The sequence below is a fragment of the Zeus faber genome (genome assembly GCF_960531495.2).
Source record: "Zeus faber genome assembly, chromosome: 14".
Taxonomy (NCBI): Eukaryota; Metazoa; Chordata; class Actinopteri; order Zeiformes; family Zeidae; genus Zeus; species Zeus faber.
The window spans coordinates 31,974,772-31,996,596 of NC_137200.1; the positions used below are offsets into that span (position 1 = coordinate 31,974,772).

The 21,825-nt window shown below is 44.2% G+C and overlaps 1 protein-coding gene across 2 annotated transcripts; it reads left to right on the plus strand.

Moving 5' to 3' along the window:
- Positions 1-1,133: 1,133 nt before the first annotated feature.
- Positions 1,134-21,157, plus strand: LOC307240357 (uncharacterized protein). Of its 2 annotated transcripts, XM_080014118.1 has the most exons (5): positions 1,134-1,262; positions 6,394-6,550; positions 9,625-10,023; positions 14,900-15,084; positions 15,985-17,808. In XM_080014118.1, the coding sequence occupies exons 2-4, from the start codon at positions 6,394-6,396 to the stop codon at positions 14,965-14,967; spliced, it is 624 nt and encodes a 207-aa protein (XP_079870244.1). In that variant the 5' UTR covers positions 1,134-1,262; the 3' UTR covers positions 14,968-15,084; positions 15,985-17,808. The 2 variants fall into 2 exon arrangements, with proteins under 2 accessions (XP_079870244.1, XP_079870243.1); XM_080014117.1 differs by lacking the exons at positions 14,900-15,084; positions 15,985-17,808 and adding an exon at positions 19,507-21,157.
- The last annotated feature ends 668 nt before the right edge of the window (positions 21,158-21,825 follow it).

Genomic DNA, 21,825 nt, shown 5'->3' on the forward strand with positions numbered 1-21,825 from the left:
CGACAGCCCCCTGGGTTACCGTCGTACCTCTCTGGCGCCGGCAGTCGTGGTTCGCGGTGCTCTGGAGGATGCGGGTCCATTGGAGGCAGCGCTGGCGCAGGGCCCATAGGTGGAGCCGGTGCCTGGCTCTGCTGGACGGCCTGGGCGAGCGACTGCAGGTTTTCCAGGACCTGTTGGATAACCCGCTCGTGTCGGCCAATCGCAGCCCCCTGGTGCGTCAAGGCCACCCGCAGGCTTTCCACCTCTGGAGGACGACTCTCTGCTGGGTCCATGTTGTTGGCTCAGTCTTGCTGTTAGGGGGTATGCTGAGTGAACCCAGGTGCAGAGAACAAGGCAGAGGCGAGGTGGCAAAAATAGAGGTTTTACTCAAAACAAGTACAAAACTGGGCAAAAACAAATAAGAAGTCTCGGGAGCTTGGGACAAGAGCGTTGTCATGAGGTTAGACAAACTCAAGACTGAGCGCCCGAGGACACAAACGACAGGGTCTAAATAGGGACGACCAAACGAGACACAGGTGAAACATATCATCTAATGAGGCAGGGTAATCAGGAACAGAAATAGGTGAAGCAGAGCAACCTTGAAAAGGCAGCACTGGCGGCATCTAGTGGCTGATGCTGGTAGGACCCGGGCGAACCCTGACATGGGCGGAGGACGTTAGACGGGAAAAGATCATTATACGCTGAGATTTTACTGCGGCACTAACGGCACTGAAGGGCAGCATAGGTGGGGCCGGACGGATCAAACAGACTTGTTGACTGTGTTGAATGGAGCAAGTTGTGGAACACTGTTGGGATTGTCTGGGTCCCAGCTCACATAGGAGCACAGGGGAATGAAGAAGCTGATGAGAAGAAAAAAGAGCCGTCAAGGAAAGAATTAGATGTGGAAGTAATGTATGGAAGGGTTGAGTGGATGAGCTTAGTTTATTTTAACAAGGAATAACAAAAACTGTAATTCACGTTCTCTATCGCGCTGGACTGTGCATCAGGACTTTAACTGATTTAAAGCAGGTCTTCAAGTGACCTGTGGAAGGCAGCAATGCGCCTTAGCTGCGTCTTGCCACCACCACCACCACCAGAAGAAGAATAAGAAGACGAAGAAGAAGAAGGAAAAAAAGCTTTCACTTCCGGTTGAGCCGCAGCGGGGAAGAGCCGTCGCCATTAGTCTTTGATAAAAAATAAGAAAAAAAGCTGTAAAAGGTGATGAACTACCCGTGTGACCGGAGAATCCTGTCGCCGCCGGTGCTGGAGAAATACCCGCATTGGTCAGATGTTTTTTGACTGCCAAAGTTATCGCAAAGACATCGCTAATGCTAATGCTAATGGTCATCCTAATGCTAATGCTAATGCTAATGCTGATGCTGATGCTGATGGAAATCGCTATCCGCCAATGCTAACAAACATAAGGGGGAATGCCTTTCGCTTGTGCTAAAAGTGTTACCTATGCTATTTTGAAGTGGAAACGTAGTTCCGTGCAATGCATCATAAACTGGCTCATGTATTTAATCACTGCACGCCTGTTACACACTGGATTATTTATGTATTTCTTTCAAGCGCACTAAATGGTGTCTTTACTAACTGTTTAAATATTTTGTGCATGTAGTGTAGGCTGCCGTGGCATGGCGCAGGTCACAGAGCCCGTGTGTTTTGGTGTTGGTGTCGCCGTTTTATGGGGATGTTTTTGGTATTACTTTCAATTGTGAGTTCGAGGTTCCTTAACCAACCACGGTTCTCTAAAACTTGAGACTGCTATGTTCTTCTTTGTAATGGGCTTTTACAATTACTAATGTTTCATTGGTTCTAATTGTTATTTCCGTAGGTGATATCGAGTGTAATGGGAGTATTTGACAAGACATATCCCAGCTTTTATTTTGAAACAGAAGAAGAAGAAACAGTCTTTATTCATCACGCAACACACCACACTATAACACATGCTTGCACACACATGCACATGCTTTGATGGTGGCCGGTGAAATGGATTCTCTGCTTTTTTTGCTTCTGCTGGGTTGTCCTTCCTCCGGGGGCACAGCCAGGAGCAGTGGGCAGCGTACGTGGACGCGCCCGGGGACCAGGTGATAAGTGTCCATCGCTGGTCAGACGATGATGGGTGCATGTTTTTGGTGGGGGTCCTTACTGACGTGAGGTGGAGGAATCGACATGTGAGCACGGGGAGAACATGCAAACTCCACACAGAAAGGCTCCTATTTGGGAGATAACCCGCTGGAGCACGGTGCCAAACTGGTCCACTATTCCAGATTAAAAGCTTGAATGTGAATTCTGACCTTGCCCACTAAAGGTCAGCTGTTTGGACCTAGCTGGAGTTTGAGCCCAGATACCGCTGGATGTTTGATGCAGAAGATTGACGGCCCAGATTTCAGACTTCGTCACTACACACACACGACCAGCACGTTCTGTAGTGCAGTAGGACCAACAATTGCCATTTCCACAGTGGTATGAGCAGAACTATCAGATAGTTCTGGATGATATGTGTTTGTCACAAGGACTGAGTTTATATCGGTGACTGAAGTACTTTGGGATTTATAAAGGAGTTGTTTGATCCTAGTAACTTCTGATCTTCTGGCCTTTATTACATTTTATAACTTTAGTAAAAAGGGCTACGCTCTAGTGTAGCATGTAACATATTGTGTGAATGTGGGCAGAGTGGAGGACGGAGAGGCATGACTAAAATCGGCAGAAATAAGGAGAGATTGAGGATGCTGTGACTGCAGCCTGCTTGTAGCTGAGTGGATGACATCATAGGCAGCGTTAGCGGATGCGGAGATATACGCCGCTATAGCGATAACATGCAAGACATCCCTAGGTAAATTGTGAATTGTGCCCAGGGTTACACCATCTATTATTATTGTTATTAATAAATTCTACCAGCCTTCCTCTTACTGCTCTCCTTTGACCTGTCCTCTCGCATGATCTGGAAACTGTCCGACGCAGGATTCGTGCCCGGAGTTAGCCACGTCTCCGTAAATACTATAGTCCTACACTCCCGATATTCCCGCGGGTCAGCAACCTCGTCCATCTTATTGGGGAGGGATCTCACATTCCCCATGATGGATCAAGGAGACGGGATTGTAGCATCTCCTACTGGCACGGCGCTCAGCCCCGGCACGGATTCCCCGTCTCCTCCTCCTCAGCTCAGTGGAACATCGGCTTTATAACACTGCCATGTTATAGAGCGCAAACAGCTTCTTCTTTCTTATATCATCAGATGGCCAACTCAGTGTCATATAGCCACGCCCTCGTCTCCAGTCCTAGGTCAAAAAGGCCAGCTTCTGAGGGTGGGCTGTATAGGGGGCAGCTGGTGATTATGTGCTCGGCAGTCTGTTCAGGTTCGCCACACTCGCATGACGCACTGTCGGATAGGCCCCACTTCTTTAGAGAGGACTTGAAGCGCCCGACGCCAGTACGCAGGCGGTTCAGCGAGGTCCATAGGTGGCGTGGCATGTCTTCTCCTTTTACACCTCCTCCTGGGTCCTGGATGTATTGTTGGATGCGGGAGGGCGCAGCTGACTCCCACGATTGTCTCCAGGATGCTGCCAGCCAGGCGTCCTTGGACAAGTCGTCAGGGATCGACTGTAGCATCTCTTGTGCTGCCTTGTTGTAGGGATGGCGAGACTTGAGCCTGCATGGTGGTGCCGGTGTTGTTGTGGCTTTGTGCAGGATGTGCCAGTCGTTCTTCTGGGCTTTCCTTGCCAGGGCGAGGGTAGCTGCTTCCCGTCGGAGACTGGGTGGGGCGATACCAGCTAGGACTGGCAGGTAGGACACAGGGGTGGGTTTCAGACAACCAGTTACTATCCGGAGGGCGCTGTTGATGACAGTATCCACCTTGTTCGCATGTGGAATTCTGCTCCAGGCAGGGGCACAGTATTCCGCTACGGGTAGGACCAGGGCTTGCGTGGATATGCGTAGGGTCTGGGGGGAAGCTCCCCAAGTCGAGCCTGCAAGGCGGCGGATGAGCGAGACCCTTGCGGTTGTCTTGGCCTTCACTTCATCCAGGTGCTGCTTGTAGGACAGCGTCCGGTCCAAGCATACGCCGAGGTACTTGGGGGCTTGCTGGAACTCCAGGCGGATGTTGCCAACATGCACATCCAGTTCCCTTCTTGCCTCCCGGTTGTAGAGGTGGTAAGCTGCAGACACTGTTTTGCCCATGCTGAGCTGAAGGTGCCACTTCTGGAGGTAGTCTGCCAGGATGCCCATGTCTCGGTTGAGGCCTTCTTCCATAGTGTTCCATGTTGGGCATCGAAGCATGATGGCCAGGTCGTCCGCATAGCCGTACTTCTTGGATGTTGTGTCTGGCAGGTCGTGAATATAGATGTTAAATAACATTGGTGAGAGGACAGAGCCTTGCGGGACACCGTTCTTCAGCCTTCTGAGCCTGCTGGTCTGGCCATCGCTGGTTTGTAGGATGAAGCTATGGTTAGATAGCATCTCCATAATAAATCTCACCATGTGCCGGTCCGGGATTGTTCTCAACAGTTTCAGGTGTAGTCCACGGTGCCACACGGTGTCATAAGCGCCTGTCAGGTCCAGGAATACTACTCCAGCTTTCTCATTATCTTGGAAGCTGTCCTCGATGTCCTGGGTGAGTAGCGTTACCTGGTCCACCGTTGACCTGCCTCTGCGGAAGCCGGCTTGTTCCGGTGGGAGTTGAGGGTCCACCACTGGCTCAATGCGGCTGTGGATCAGCCTCTCCAGAATCTTGTACGGGACACAGAGCAGGGATATGGGCCTGTAGGAAACAGCTGATCCCTGGTCTAGACAATGGGGCATGGCTGCATTCTAGATCCCCATACACAATTGTAAACAATGCAAGAACCATTGAGAGACGAGAGCAAACTCAACGAGTTTATAGTCCATCGTGCATATATTAATTGAAATGTAAATGTTGCGCTGCGCCAATGAAATTTGTGGCGCTGCCGCACTCACCAGAATGTTTCTTAACGCACAATCTCATTGGCTGTTGGCCATTGCTATTTGAGGCTTTGACGCACACACACCAAAGGATTTTGGAAAGACTCACCCGATTAAAATCCAACATGTGATTGAATCATGACCTGGCCGATGGGGTTTCGTATTGAGACAGATTTGAGTCTTTTTCTCACCCACGCACATATCGATGACAGCTAGGCTTTTTACAGCGACTGCCCTGTACAACCCCGACTCAGCCAATCTCAAATCGTTGCCAAATCGGCCTTGAAAACCACCTAATGTGGCCCTAGCTATAGTGCTCCTGGTGGTTTTTTGGAGCTCCCCCCACATTCATCAAGCATCTGAGAATCATTCCCAGGAATCCCGTTAAAATGTGTTTTGAAAGCTGGATGCGAAACTTCCTACACTGGTTTTCCCTGGAGTTGGAGTCAGAGCTGCAGCAGATCAAGATCGCTGGCGAAACAAGGACGCATGCGTTCGAAAAGTAGACCCCAAAAATACTGTTGTAAAACTGTGACATCACATTGTTCACATTGGTCGCTTTTGTCCAAATCAACTAATATTCCATGGTCTTTTAATGTAAAGCACTTTGAGTTGCATGTTGTATATGAAAGGTGCTGTACAAATACAGGTGGCTGTTGTTGTTGTTGTTGTTATTGTTATTAATAATAATACAACAACTTATTCATACACCAATGGAGGCAGCCATGCAAGGCTTATCAGGATCAGTAAAGGCAGATTTGTGGTTGCGCCTCAAAACAGAACTGGAGGTATTTTTGGTCGTTGCGTAGGACGTAGTTACCACTGGCAGAGCTAACATGCACTTGTCCAAAAATCTAAATTCACTTAGAGTTTTACTTATGTTTTTCCCCTATGTCATTTCCTAAAGAAATTATGTAGTTACAGTTTTCTGAATTAAAAATATATGATAAAAGAATAAGAGAAAAACAAGCCAAAGACAATCACATTTGTTTTCAAGATGATAATATATAAACAGTGTTGGATTTTGCATGAAATTCTGACTAAAATGGCCATTCCTTTACACTTTTCAAAGTCTGAGCTGAAGTAAAAAAAACAAAACATGCCCTCTATTATTCTCTCTCCGGCTTCTCTCCCCATATTAAACACTGGGACAGAGTGAAGCCTGACAAACACTACCACCTTGTGTTCTGGTGGCATACTGCACTACACTGCAGCGGTAGTTCCACCGTGGTTTACGTACAACCACGTAGGGGGAGGAGCCAGGGATCGAACCAGAGCATGACCTAGATTGGTTCTCAGATGGACCCTGGCGTTGAGAACTGAGGCAATGACATCCAAGCAGACTTTGTGTACTGCCTTTAACAATCGAAAATTAGACTAACTGATCATTCTTAAGGACACACTTAATAACTAACGGTGTGTGTGTGTGTGTGTGTGTGTGTGTGTGTGTGTGTGCGCGCGCACTCCCAGATGGTGCTTCCCTATGTTGTGATGGTATACTCTGCAGCGCCGCTCGTCTCGCAGATGCAGGGACAAAGCCTGATCACGCCCATTTTCTACACACATCCAATAGGAGAACAGCAACCCAGGAATCAATCGCACATCCAGCCAATCGGCATTCAGCAAGGTAAAGGATGTTAAATCAACGTAAGCATACCTGCATGCATTTTGTGTACCAACTGCCCAATTCTAAGTCAAAATACGCAAGTACGAAATGCCAGCTGAAATGATGGGGAAAAAAACATTAAAAAAATTTTTTGACATCATGAGACCAAGACAACACTTAACAATTGATCAACAGTACCTCGCCATTGCGAGGCTTCAAACAGGATGTTCTCAGAGGGAAGTGGCCACTGAGCTTACAGAGACTGGAAGAGTCACAGAAAGGCATAGAAGTGGACGTCCTTTGGCCACATCCCACACTGATGACCGCTTCATTGTGAACAGTGCCCTGCGCAACCGGATGATGATGCCATTCAACGCCAGGCACATTTAAGGGAGGTGAGAGGCACCAAAGTGTCACGTCAGACCATTCAAAACCGTTTACATCAGCGTGGTCTGCGTGCTAGACGACCTGTAAGGGTACCTGACCACACCACCAGGCACAGGCATCATCGTCTTGCATGGGCCAGGGAGCATTGAAGCTGGATGAGGGACCAGTGGGCCTCAGTGCTGCTCTCTGATGAAAGTCAATTCACGTTGAGCAGAAATGATGGCCGCCAACGATGTTGGACAGGTCAAGGAGAGCGCTATGCATCAGCCACTGGTGTCACCAGACAAGCCTTTGGTGGTGGTGGTGGTGTTACAGTGTGGGCAGTTGTGTCTAGTCAATACAGAACTGCCCTACACTTTGTGAATGGTACAGTGACAAGCCCATACTACCTGAATAACATCACTAAGTCAGTCATTGTACCCCTGCATGAACAACACAGGCCTCATTTCATCTTCATGGACGACAAGGCTCCAGCTCATCGAGTTTCCATCATTAGGGAACGGCTGCTGGAGACTGGGGTACCTCAAATGGAGTGGCCTGCATTTTCTCCAGACCTGAATCCCATAGAAAACCTATGGGTTCAGCTGAGTCACCGTGTAGAGGCTCGTAACTCTGTACCCCAGAACCTCCAATGACCTGAGGGCCGCCCATCAAGAAGAGTGGGGGGCCAGGCCTCAGCAGACAGTAAGTCGACTTGTGAACAACATGAGACGTTGTCAAGCTGTAATTGATGCTCAAGGGCACATGACAAGTTATTGAGACATTGACATTTTTTGTTGTGGTAAACCCATGACTGTTGTTGGCTTTTGTTTCAATAAATTGTTTGAGATGAGGAAATCACCATTGCATGCTTCTGCTTAAATGCCCTACTTTCATGATATAATATCACTGTAGCGTGAACTTTTTACATTTTCCATAAATTTCACCCGAAAGCCAAATATCCCTAACTTTTTGTGAGTAGTGTGTATATATACACAAACATACATACATAAATATAGAATTGCAATTTAATTATGTAAAATAATACTATACATTTTGTGGGTATTGAAACTACATCCCTGGGACTGGACCAGATGTGCTTCTGATGTGCAGATGTCCTTCCTCAGCATCCACTAAGCGCTACTATATTATCCACCGAGGTGTAACGCTGCATTGTGAGGTCAAATGGGAAGTGGGAGAGTTAAAATAAAGCACTAAAATGTGACCGTAATGTTAACATTTAAAATATGAGATGCACCGGTCGATCGGCCGGTGACCCGAATTGGTCAGTTTTCACCTGCCAATCAGTGTCAGATATATTTTCAGATTCTGTGCCGCTCAAACTTACGCACGATACTGTTCTCATGTACTGTACTGGTAAAAATGCTCCCTACTCAAACCCCATACAACGTAATGTAACGTAGCAGCTTAGTCAATGCTCAAAAAAGAAAGCAAGAGAAAGAATATGTTGGCTGTTTGGAGGTACTTCAACGTCAACTGAGAAGATGAGATCAATTATTTATTTATGGCCTGACAATATTGTTACATTGTGCAGACTGTTTCTACTGCTGTCACAGCCAAGCTCCACTCCTCATGAAAAGTTTGACTCTTTCTTTGAGACTCGATTCTTGACGAGTCACTGAGTAACACGAGTCGTTCCATTTGATTCACTTGGTTTAAGGCACGGTGAGCGAAGGAGGATTCCATTGAATCAGAGTGAGAAGAGTGGGCCCTTTATTTTATTTTTTTATTTTTTTTATTGATTGCAATTTATTTGCAAAGTAACATAAATGTAATATTATTGTATATTTGCACTTGAAGTGAAAGACATTGATTTGTAGTTTGAAGTGGAGATTTCCATGTTAGTTTTATGTTAGACCTACTGTGTGTGTGTGTGTGTGTGTGTGCAAGCATGTGTTGTAGTGTGGTGTGTTGTGTGACAAATAAAGATTGTTTATTCTTCTTTCTTTCTTCTAAAGCTCAGTGAGAGTTCCAGGTTGAATTCTACTGAAACTTGGTGACATCCCATATTCTATTTTATTGGAACTCAGTGACAGTTTCATGTTCTATTATTGTTCCATACTCAATAATGAACATTAATAAACAGTGTCAAAATCTGCAATCTCACTGTTGTGGTAACTGGTCAGTGATCAGATAACACAATAGCAAATTGGAATCTGTAGGTCAGACTTGGAATCAGAAACAGGAATCGGCCAAGAAAATTACAATGAATGTAACTTTATCTACGACTTTACGAGATGATGCATTTCAAGGGGTATATCCTAATCAAATAAATTTGTATACTTTATATAGTATAACTACATGGATGTGTATACTGTATACAGTATTACTATATAAATATGTATACTATATATAGTATTACTATATAAATGTGTATACTGTATATAGTATTACCATATAGATGTGTATACTGTATATAGTATTATTACATGAATGTGTATATAGTATTACTACGTGAATGTCTATACTGTACAGTATATAGTTAGCCGTGGTAGCTCACATACGATGTGATGAGCCTCGTTACCAGATGCTACTGTGTGAATAACTGATGGAGTCGTTTAGCTACAGTAACTCAAACACCAGAGAGACTCCCTGTTACACTGTTGTTGTACTCCAAATATTTTCCCCAGGTTGGCAGGTCTGTATAAGAAGAATTTTTTACACTAAAAGTGTGGGTGACTGAGTTTTCCTCCCTGTCTGTATGGCAGGGTTCCCTCCAGAGCTCCAGCAGCTCTCTGTCTGTAAAGAGGAGCTTCCCCCTGAGCAGCAGGAGTGGAGCCCCAGGCTGGGCCAGGAGGAGCCAGAGCCCCCACACATTAAAGAGGAAGAGGAGGAGTTCCCTGTGAAGCGGGAGCATGATGAAGAGTGTGCTCAGTGGTCCCAGCTTCATCAAAGCCAAACTGAGAAGAAGAGAGAGGCAGAACCTGTAACCAGTACCTCAACTGAACAGATTAAAGCAGAAGAAATAGAAGTAGAAGTAGATCCAGAAGATCCAGCTGCTGCTTTAGAACCAAGTGGTGCTGAGCAGCTCCTCTCTTCGCACTGTTCTGAACCTGAGATTGAAGACAGTGATGAAGGTTGGAAGGAGACCACAGAACCTCTGTCAGGTAACGCTTGTTTTTCCTTCCCACCAAGCTCTTCTACTTAGTCAGTTCCGACTTAACTGTTTGTTCCTTTCTGACTTCAATGGAATGCTGCATTAATCACTAAACCCTCCTGTTATGTTCAAATTTACTGACAATTGACCCCAGCAGTTAAAAACAACTGAATTTGGTCGTAATTTAAACGGTTACCCAGGTTTATGACCCAGCTACTTTGTGTTGGTTCTCTGAACATCTTAATAGCCCACAAAAATTGTATGTCTGTGTATATAACCTGACGAGGTCAGGTTATATACATACATGTTCTGTTATATAAATGTAGCACGGACCCCCCACAGCTGACGTAGTCAGTGGAGCTGCAACAGTGGATTCAATAGGAAGCAGCACTTACAGCGTGGCATGCCCATACACTGCACGCGTACAGTGGACTTACATACTCATATTCATTCTAGGCATAGCCCGACTGTGCATCACATATCTTAATGCTGTATTTTCCCTTTCTTTTTTTGCTATGTATTGTCAGAATGGACACTGCCCATGAAATGCAATCAGACATTTATCACATACATATACATACAATCATACATATATATCATGAAATGACATTGCAACGCACCCGGTGATTATGCACAATAAGTACTGACCGGCACAGTAGCTATACTAATTAACTAAGCAAACTGAATCCTAAAACATAATTCAGTTAGTGAATAGAATAAAATAAGAGTAAAAAAGGTAATATGCTAAGTGGAAATACAGATAAAAATTAATAGATTATGTATATACAGATATGTGCAGTAAAGTGCCATGTGAATAAAGTGAAGTAGTGTGTGTTATACAGTACAGTATACAACAGTACGACACAGAAATACAGTAACACCGAACAGAACAGCAAAACAGCACAGTATGCTATCACCCCGTACAGTGGGGCCTGTGTGAGTCTCAGTGAGGACCCCTGGGGAGTTTAGCATTGACAGTCCTTATGGCTTGCGGGAAGAATCTGTCTCTCTGTCCTCGCTGTGTGACTGCAGAGGCGCTTGCCTGACCGCAGCAGCTGGAACAGTCCGTTGTTGGGGTGGTGAGGATCCTTCATGATCCTGCAGCTCTGCTACTACACCTCCTGGTGTACAAGTCCTGCAGGGAGGGGAGGGTAGTTCCAGGTAGGTAAGTTCAACTGAACTCACCACCCTCTGCAGAGCCTGCCTGTCCCGAGTAGTACAGTTCCCAAACCAGGCAGTGGTGTTGCCTGTCAGGATGCTCTCCACTGCTCCAGAATAGAAGGACTTGAGGATCCTCACGAGACCCTGAATTTCTTCGGCTGCCTGAGGTGGTAAAGACGCTGCCTCGCCTTTCTCACCAGAGTGTCTGTGTATGGTGTATGTTAACGTGATGTGAACTCCCAGGTACTTGAAGCTGCTTACCCTGTCGACAGAAGCCCCATTAATCACCAACGGTGCGTGCATCCTCGGTTGTAATCCTCTCCTTAAGTCCACAATCAGCTCCTTAGTTTTGCTGGCGTTCAGGAGGAGGTTGTTGTCCTGGCACCAGAGTGAAAAGTCAGCCACCTCCTCACAGTAGGCCTTCTCGTTGTTGTCAGTGGTCAGGCCCACCACGACGGTGTCGTCAGCAAACTTGATGATGGTGTTGGAGCTGGACCTGGCCACACAGTCATGTGAAGAAGAAGAAGAATCTTTATTTGTCACATGACACGCCACTACAACATATACACACACATGCACATGCTTTGGATGGTGGCCGGTGAAATAGGTTCTCTGCATTTAACACATCCTGGCATCCCTTTCTCCGAGGGGGCAGCCAGGAGCAGTGGGCAGCATTTGACGATGCGCCCGGGGACCTGGTTCCATATGTCCATCACTGGTCAGACGATGATGTGTGCATGCTTTTGGTGGGGTCCTTACTGTTGTTAGATGGAGGAAACCCCATGTGAGCACGGGGCGAACATTCAAACTCGAACGCGAACATTCAACAGTGCCCCAGGTGGGAATTGAACCCAGGACCTTCTTGCTGTGAGGCAACAGTGTAATGCACTGTGGCACGTGGCACAGTGTTCAGAGAGAACAGTAGGGAGCTGAGGCCGCAGCCCTGGAGAGATCCCGTATTCAGGGTGAGGGTGCTGGACATGTGCCTTCCGACCTTCACCACCTGAGGTCTGGTTGTGTGGATGTCCAAGATCCAGACACACAGCGGAGTGTTCAGCCCCAGCTCCCGCAGCTTGACAGCCAGTCTGGTGGGGGCTATGGTATTGAAAGCTGAACTGTAGTCGATTAACAGCACATAGTCGATCACATAGCCCCCCTTCTGGCCATCCAGGTGCGTGAGTGTGGTGTGCAATACCTGGGAGACTACATTGTGTGGATCTGTTCGGCTGGTATGCAAACTGTAGCGGGTCCAAGGTGCGGGGGGGGGGAGGTGCAGATCTAACCCTGATTCAGCCTCTCAAAGCACTTCATGAGCACTGAGCTGAGGGCCAGCTGACAGTAGTCGTTTTAGCAGGCTGGAGAGGCGCTCTTCAGCGCAGGGATGATGGTGGACCTCTTGAAGCAAAACGGGACCACTGATTTGGCCAGGGAGGTGATGAATAGGTGATGGGGCTAGCTGGTTAGCACAGGTCTTTAGTACTTGCCCAGATATGCCATCGGGGCCTGCAGCTTTCCTGGTGTTCACATGCATCAGAGAGTGCATGCTCATCCCCAGCGGTCTAACTCCAACTCACCGGCGAGCTAGTGGTGTTGTTGCCAGCCTCAAACTGCGCATAATAGGAGGTCAGTTCGTTGGCTAGGGATAGGGCTAGGGCTGCTCTTGTAGTCCACAGCTCCTGCCACAAGAATCTGGTATCCCATTGCTCCATTTGTAGCTCCATTGTGTGTCTATATGTCCGTTTAGCATCCTTCACGGCCCTCCACAGTTTTTATGATGCTGCTTTGTAATTGTCCATGTTGCTGGATACAAGACCATGGTTGTAGGCGGCCGTGTGAGCATTCAGAGCGGCGCTGATGGATTTATCAAACCACGCTTTCTGGTTCAGAAATATCCAAACTTTCACTGTGGGTATGATGCTGTCTGCTAACGTAGCTAGGAAACTCATAGCTACTTTTGTAAACTTGCTGACGTCACTGGAACTTGATTAGAACATGTCCCAGTCGATGTCGCTCAGAGCGTCCTGAGGCGCGGCCTCTGATTGGTCCGACCACCACTTTACGTCAGTTGTTACTCCAGTTCCACGCATGATGCAAGGCTTGTAAACAAGAAGCAACGACATAGCACCGTGATCCGATTTCCCAAAAGCAGGGAGCGAGACGGTCTCGTATTCGTTGTTGAAAGGTGTGTAGCAGTGGTCCAAAGTTCTATCTCCCCTGGTGGCACACATGTGTTGATGGAATTTAGGCAGAACTTTTTTAATGTTCGCCTTGTTAAAGTCCCCAGTCACCACCACAGCCACGGCGGGTGTCAAGTCTGTACAACACATCATACAGGTCCGATAGTGCTTTGTTGGTGTCCGCTTGTGGTGTAATATAAACGGCTGTGATGATGAATGTGCTGAATTCCCAGGGGAGGTAGAATGGACGGCATGAGATGGTCAGCTGTTCCAGGTTCGGCGAGCAGGAGCGGGAGAGAGTCTTGATGTTGTTAGGGTTACACCAGCTGTTGTTGATCATGATGCAGACGTCTCCACCCTTGGATTTCTCCGACTCCCCCAATCTGTCGCACGGAACATGGAGAAGGCCTCGGCTGGACATAGGGCATGGTCCGGCACCAGCGGGTTTAGCCATGTCTCCACCAGGCAGAGGACGCAACAGTTTATTTTGTTGAGTTGTAAGGTAATCCTCGCCCGAAGGTCATCCATCTTATTTTCCAGGGACTGGACATTGGCAAGAAGGATGCTTGGCAGAGGTGGACGGTAAGGTTGCGTCCTCATTGATCCCACTGATACGAATGCAGCCTCACTTACTGTGGTGCTTCCTCCAGCAGTGCTTCGTGGAACAGCGACTGCGTTGTTGTTATTGTCTTTGCTGATCGTGTTGGTGCATAGAATCTCCGCCAGCCACTCTGGATCAGTGGATAAAGTGTCCCAAAGTTGTTCTTTCAGGAAATGTTTTCATATCCACAAGTGCCTCGCAGTTGTAGGAGATCCATACAGACAAGTTTTTGACGGAAATAGTGATATAAAACAGAAACAAATACTAAAATGTGTGTAATCGTACACACAGTGTTCGCGCAGACGACCGCAAGTGGCAGCACCAAGCAGCACTTTAAACATCTGTTGATGGCGGCTTGTTCCAAAGAGTACAGCCTCTGCTATAAATAAATAAATAAAATTAGGTGGACTTCAGTCTCCACTAAGCACTATACATACACCAAATTCATGGCTGTTGTCCATAAAACTGTCATTCAATGTCCAAAATCTCTCCTTCTCTAACACAGCAAGCAGTGGAACTTGGTAAATCAACACCAAACGTACATCCAAAATAATGTCAAAAAACATCAAGTAGAAATGGAAATTATTGTAACAACAATATTCAAAATCTTTTTTAAGCTTAAGGAACAAAGATCATGATTTTTTTGTTTACATATGGTTGGTGGCAAAATGTGTGGTATTTCTCTTTCTCTGGCATTCCCCTATGTCAGAGGAATAGATCACCAAGATGCCGCCTCGTACAGTCGCCTCAGTGTTTCGGTGCACGTTATGTCTCATTATGTCTCACAATTCCGGGAGCTTGTACACCAGAGAAGAGCTCATGAACATCAGGGCTATAACTTCTGTGGATTTATTTCCTACTTTCATCGCCACATCTGTGGAATTACTGTGTGTTCTGTTGTTTAATTATATTACAGATGACTCTTAAAAGTGTCTGCCTCCAAACAGCTTGCTTCCCTAGTGACCACACCGGAGAAACAATCGCCATGACGCTCAAAGATGCATTGGGTTCTTAGAACCACGGAAGACGGACCCGTCTGCACGACTACAGACAGCGATACTTACATGAGCTCTGAGATTGAATGAGTGGTTCAATCTCCAGTGCTTTGGACACAAACTGCACAACGCCATCGGTAAGTGTCTAAATGGAAAAGCATAATTGCATTTATTTGTCTGAAGTGTTTTAAAGATAAAGCTTGATGATAGATTAAGAAGCCATAATCAACATTCTTGATTTTAAGACTTTTATAGAATATTTATTTCATTTTAATCAAATGCAAACTGTGGAAGAATTTCTTCTGCAATAATGGGTGAGGTTAATCTGCCCGCTACAAGAAAACAAAACTGAGAATATTCAAGATTATTTATTCTGCAGAATAAAGAGAAAGATTCAGTGCTGCTCCAAAGCAGCATTCTGACCAGTCTAATCTTATTTCTGATCAAGAGGCTTCATACAACAACAGAGGGTGTGGCTTGGGTCAGAAGTCATTTACAAGTCTGTGTCCCTCAACTGTCTCCCTGGATGCCAACCTCAAACAGTGAATTCACAGGAACTTGTAAATGAGCTGGCAGATGCGGATTAAAATCCCTTACAATGCACCTCCAGGCTCCCCTGTGGTTATTCTTCATCTCCTTACAGGGCCAAATATGATCTGGCTCTTCCATGTTAAAATTGGCATTGTAGAGAGAAAGAACATTTCTCTTTACATAAAGTTGGGGGGTTTCTGGGAAAACAATGTTTTAAAAAAAACTCCACCTCTGGAGGTAGAGGCCTTTGTCCTTATTCAATATAAATGATCGTAAGCATTTTTCTCTCACAATACATAAGATATAGCACACATACACTGTATGTGCATAGGTGTGTGTATGTCTGTGTTTGTGTGAGTCCTTTGTATGCATCAGCTTTTTAAAGGTGATACATTTTTCTAACAGAAAACAATACTTTAAATTATGTTTATGTATTAGCCTTTATATGTGTGAATGACGTCCATGTCACAGTATTGATTGTTTCTTCTTTCATTCTTTTCATACAGAGAATGGTGTGAAGCACCCACAGATTAACCTGCCATTGGGGTTTGTAAAACGGTTGTCAGAAAAAAGAGAAGAGAGGCCCATTTTATCACAGACTCCCCAACCAGGTGGTGTTCAAGGCAAATCATGAAAGAGTGAGTCCTGGAACAGGAGCAAGTAACATGGTTACATGCCTCTGGGCATACCTCCAGCCAGAGGCAGTAAACAGATGTGTTCCTTGCAAAACACTTTGAAAGACATTATAAACACATCATGTATGATTTTTTTTATTTGGCATGCAAATAACATATGACCCACCACAACAAAACCCACTTTCTCGCGCATTTCTAAAATCTCCAGGAGTAGCCAAAAAAGTTGTATAAACCTTTCTCGAAAGAAAATGTGATTTTTCCAGATTCGTTCCTTTGTGTTTTTTTTTTTTTTTTTTGTTTTTTGTTTTTTTTTATCTCAACATATTTTTTAAGCCGAATTTGATTCATAAATAGTAAAAAAATGTTAAACCGGGGAGTTAAATATTCTCATTCGATTACATGGGGAAACACAGTTCACTTACTGAGACGCTGAACAACGCAGATCGATGGTTTCCTTTAAAGCAAGCGTCCAGGTGAAGATCATTCCTCCATATGCCATGTGATGTGAAGTCACAAAGTGAAACCATTTTCATAGAGTTCAACCTTTAAATCGTAGTAGTTTTACACACACACGGAGACATCATTGTGGAGGGGCCGTGTACCAACGTATACAACTGAAGAAGTCACACTGACGTCACTTCCGTAAACAAGCCGAGGATCCGGTTTCACTTGTCTGTTAAAACTTTCGTCTCCGTTTGGTTATTGATTACGAGAAGCGATTGGAGGAAGATCTAAATCATATCGCGGACCTTAATCTGACCAGTGCGATAGATCCAAGTCAGTGTAAGCAGCGCGTACTTGACATTTTCTCCCATGATAGTCAGTTCTCCGACAGCAACGCAGAGAATTACAGCGATGCTGAATCTGATATTATCCCGGACTTGGAGAACATTTCAAACAGCGAATTTTAAACCTGAATGTGACAATGAAACAGAATATATTGAAGAACTACTGGAGGAGACCGATGATACAGCCGTTGTTATAACGGAAGAAATTGATGACGTGATGAAGTCCATTGAGGTTGGGGTTGCAGATTAAGGAACAAGTAGTAATGCACAAGATTCTCAGGTTTACCCCCAAATGCAGCCAAGAGTGAAAAGAAAATGAAAAGAGGCCACAAACAAGCTCTCAGGGTGTAGCTTCGGTAGGTTTGGGGTAAGCCCACATAATTACTTAAACAACTTTGAAGATATCTGGCATACGCACATGAATATACTGTATTTAATGACACACCTAGGCTGATATACGGAGACTCATATTAATAGACTCTACATTTTGTTTTGTTGTCCACACTTTTAAACTCCTAAATAATTAAACTTTTATAAAACATGTATATTCTTACTGTTAAATAAAAACCTTTTTAAAAACAAAAGATGTGTGTCGATGACGCTGTTTGAAATTCCCTCAAAACTCAAGTACAATGCAGAGATCACCCCATTTAGCAGGGTGTCAATTGGCAATATGGCTCTGTTGGTCCTCCAACCATTTGCGTTCTGGGAGCTGGCTGAATAAAGCCAAGTGTGGGGGGAAAAACTTTGAATGTGATTATCTCAAACACTGTTTGCCACACCCTTGTTATTAACAAGTCATAGCTTTATAATATTTGCTTGAATTGCACAAGTGACACATTGTTATAAAGCTCTGATTCTTCACTTCCAAATGATAGGAAGAAAAAAGTCACCAAATGTACTTAAAGTCTGCAGTGGGTCTCATGTTTTATTGTGTTTTCAAAGGTGTTTTTCTTCAGGGATACAATACATTTTTTCAAGAGGCACCTTTTATTTATTTAAAAATAAATTGTGATTTTTGGTGAAAGTTAGCTTTGCACTTTATTAACCCCAATTGGGAAATTCATTGTTTGCTTTTAATCAGTTTAATTGTTAAAATAAAAACATATCTTTAAATAATTCCTTTGTCTTTTGTAATTTGTTTTTAAGGCAATAACATGGATACAAATTGTAATTATCACCCAGCCTTACATTAACTTAGGGCTCCAGACTAACTTTTTCCACTAGCAGCACTGTTACCCTACTGACAATTTTAGGCACACCAGCACAAAATTGAGGAGCACCACTGAAATAGACAGGCAACGCAACACATTTGTTTTCCATCTTAACTGTATAATTGATAAATACTTTGGTAATAAATAGACAATTTGCAGAAATTACCATATACCGGTTTATTTTAAAGGAAGAAGTCACAAAGTGAAGTAGTGTTAATAGAAAAAAACATTAAGTGATTAAAAAATGTTTTAGATCAGTGCTATTCTTGAGTTTTTTATTATGAACTCTCCTATTTGTCCTTATTTAGTTTTTTTTAAACTTTATATACATGTTAACAAATAACTGACAGTTTTTACTTTAGTGAAGGCACGTGTGGCGAATTCGGAGTACCGGAGGGCGGATATTTCAATTGCCAGCTCAGGCATGGCACCGTGATGAGGCACCGAAATCTGCGTTGTGATTTGGTCCGGTAGATACCCATCGTATAGGAGCCGATACCATAGTGGTATCATAGTGGTTTGAGTTCTATCTAAACATCCCGCACATGATCATGTTTTAATTCATAGTATGCACGGAGAGGAGGGGCGTGTGTGCATGCATGCGTGCGTGCACTCAGCTCAACAATGAAATAAGATTTCACCCATTTTAAACAGTAAAAAAAAAAAATAATAATAATATATATATATATATATATATATAGACAGAGAAAATCAAAATGTGGAGGTTAATGTTGATATTGTGGACACAGAGAGCCTCACCTCTCATATAAATTTATTGACACTGGAAAATAAGAAAAAGTGATGGTATGATCTCAGTGCAGTTTTTTTCCATGCTTTTTTCCACAGTTTCGGGTGTTTTACAACCAACTCATGGGCAATTTCATGCCATAGTTTTTGGACATTTGACATTTGATTTAAAATCCTTTCATGCTGCATCGTACCAACCTCGCACAAGCGCTGCAGCGTCGCCTTCAAAGGATTAATTTCACTCAGTTCACAGTGGTATGTGATGCCAGTTCTTGTTGTTGTTGTATGAGCCGGAAATAGAAAGTTGAACACGAGTCCCAAAATGCCTTTCAACTGTGACTTAATCAGCCATGTGACATTTTGACCAATGGCAATCGGGGGTGAGTCGATGAACTATAAACTACGAACTACGGTGAAAAGTTTTGCCCCAGCAACTGCTACAGAAAACGACATGGAAAGGCAAATCACAACACCTTTTTGTTCTGTTTTGTGTTGGCCAGCATCCTTTTGTCATTGTTGCCTGAACTGTCCTGGAGCCTTTAACTACTTTATATGTTTTTACTGAACATCCAAAATGATTTGTGGCCTCTCTGACTTTTTTTTTTAAATATTCCACTTTTCTTTCTCCCCGTCTCTTCTTCCAGGAGTGAAGTCCATGTTGATCCGAACCCAGGGATTTCCATCAAGTAAACACAAAATTGATCAGCGTATCCAAACAGGAGATAGACCATACAAATGTCAACAGTGTGGGAAGGGATTCAATCGATCAGGGGATCTCAAGAAACATCAGCGTGTTCACACAAGAGAACGGCCGTACAAATGTCAACAGTGTGGGAAAGGATTCAGACGATCAGGAAATCTCCAGGAACATCAGGTTATTCACACAGGAGAACGGCCGTACAAATGTCAACAGTGTGGGAAAGGATTCAGTCGATTAGGAAATCGCAAGAGGCATCAGTGTATTCACACAGGAGAACGGCCGTACAATTGTCAACAATGTGGGAAGGGATTCACTCGATCAGAAGAACTCAAGATGCATCAGCGGGTTCACACAGGAGAAAAGCCGTACAAATGTCACCAATGTGGGAAAGGATTCAGTCGATCAGGAGAGCTCACGATTCACCAGCGTAATCACACAGGGGAAAAGCCGCACAAATGTCAACAATGTGGGCAGGGATACGGTCGATCTGGAGATCTCAAGAAACATCAACGTGTTCACACAGGAGAACGGCCGTACAAATGTCAACAGTGTGGGAAAGGATTCCGACGAGCAGGTCATCTCAAGGAACATCAGGTTACTCACACAGGAGAACGACCGTACAAATGTCAGCAGTGTGGGAAAGGATTTAGGGGATCAGGATCTCTCAAGAAACATCAGTGTATTCATGCTGGAGAAGTGTCCGATTGATGAAGGAGCTGGGTTCTCCAGAGAATAGACCCATTTAGTTTCCCAGAATAACATCTTCATGTCAGGTAGCCTCATCATTGAAATCTCACTGTATATGGAGTTTGCAGCTTTACTTAAGTGGCCACAACCAGCTCTTAAATGTAGCACAAATTCATTGGATTTTGCTTTTAAGAAGCGGCAGATTTACAGTATTGGATGTGTTTATTATTTTCAAGGACCACCAAAGTGTGAGGCACACCAAAAAAGAGTTTTACTCAATTTTATGTAATTTGTTTTTTCAAATATTATCGCAATATGTTACAATCTTGATTTCTGCAGCTACATAGTATTGTAGGTACCTACAAATATGATATATACTGTAGAGATGGGATGGATCCAATTCAAGCCAATGGGATGGAATTCAACTCAGAAAATAATGAATCTGTAATGTGGAATAGGAACTGGCAGTTGGAGTTGGGGTAAAGTCACTGATTAAAGCAGCCATTTAGCTGTGTTGGTTCTCAAAATTAGGCGTCATGATTCTGACGTATATACTATGCGCCACCATAGAGCTACTAGGAGTTGTAGTTCTGTTCGTGCAGCGACACTGAAACGAAACACTTGAGGATTAAAAATTACACAGATACGTCCTTCGGCTTGCCAGTTGCGTCAGGGTTAAAACCAAAATAATCCTATGTCAATGACGCCGCCATATTGCAACAAGCAAGACTGTCCTGTAAATCCAAGTAAACAGGGGAGCTGCAGTTAATCTGGATAAAAAAAATACATTTCTCAACCGATTCCCATCAATCGTTTTTATATTCAAGGGTTTATAATGTACGTGGAGCAGGAAAAAGGTTCTTGGATCTTTTTTTCTTTTGCTTCTTTTTCAAATATTCACTTTGAAAACCTTCACCTGTTTGTATCTGAAAGTAAAATATGAAGCCTACTTAACATACAGTTCAAATAAATTGCTTTGAAATACATTTATAATTATTGGATTTATGTATATTTTTAGTATAGTTTATGTTCTTTTAATAAGACGTGCTGCATGGTTCACTACAGCCTCATGTAACCTTACGCCTAATACCAACAACAACAAGAAAAAGAAGAAAAAAGAGCTCTGACATAGGAATCGGAATGGAACTGAAAAACAGTGGATCGGTGTATCTCGAGTATGATAGAAAAATGCTATAATTTATGCTTTCTTCATATACCGTTCCTGACTATTAAGTGCACCTGAATATAAGCCGCACCCACTGAATTTTAAAAAAATATTTATTTTGAACATAAATAAGCCGCACGTCTATAAGCTGCAGGTGCCTACCGGTACATTGAAACAAATTAACTTCACACAGGCTTTAACGAAACACGGCTTGTACCAAAAATAAGTAGGCTTTAACAAGCTACCCTTGGAGTTATTTCTGTATCTTGTTCTCCAGCTTGTGAAGCTCGCACCACACATTCCCTTCTCCAGTTTGGGTGTAGAGATAAGACAAGGATGCTTGCACACACCCCGGTACTTTTGTTTGCTAAAGTAAAGTCCAGTGCATACCTTTTCAGACCTCCAGAATAC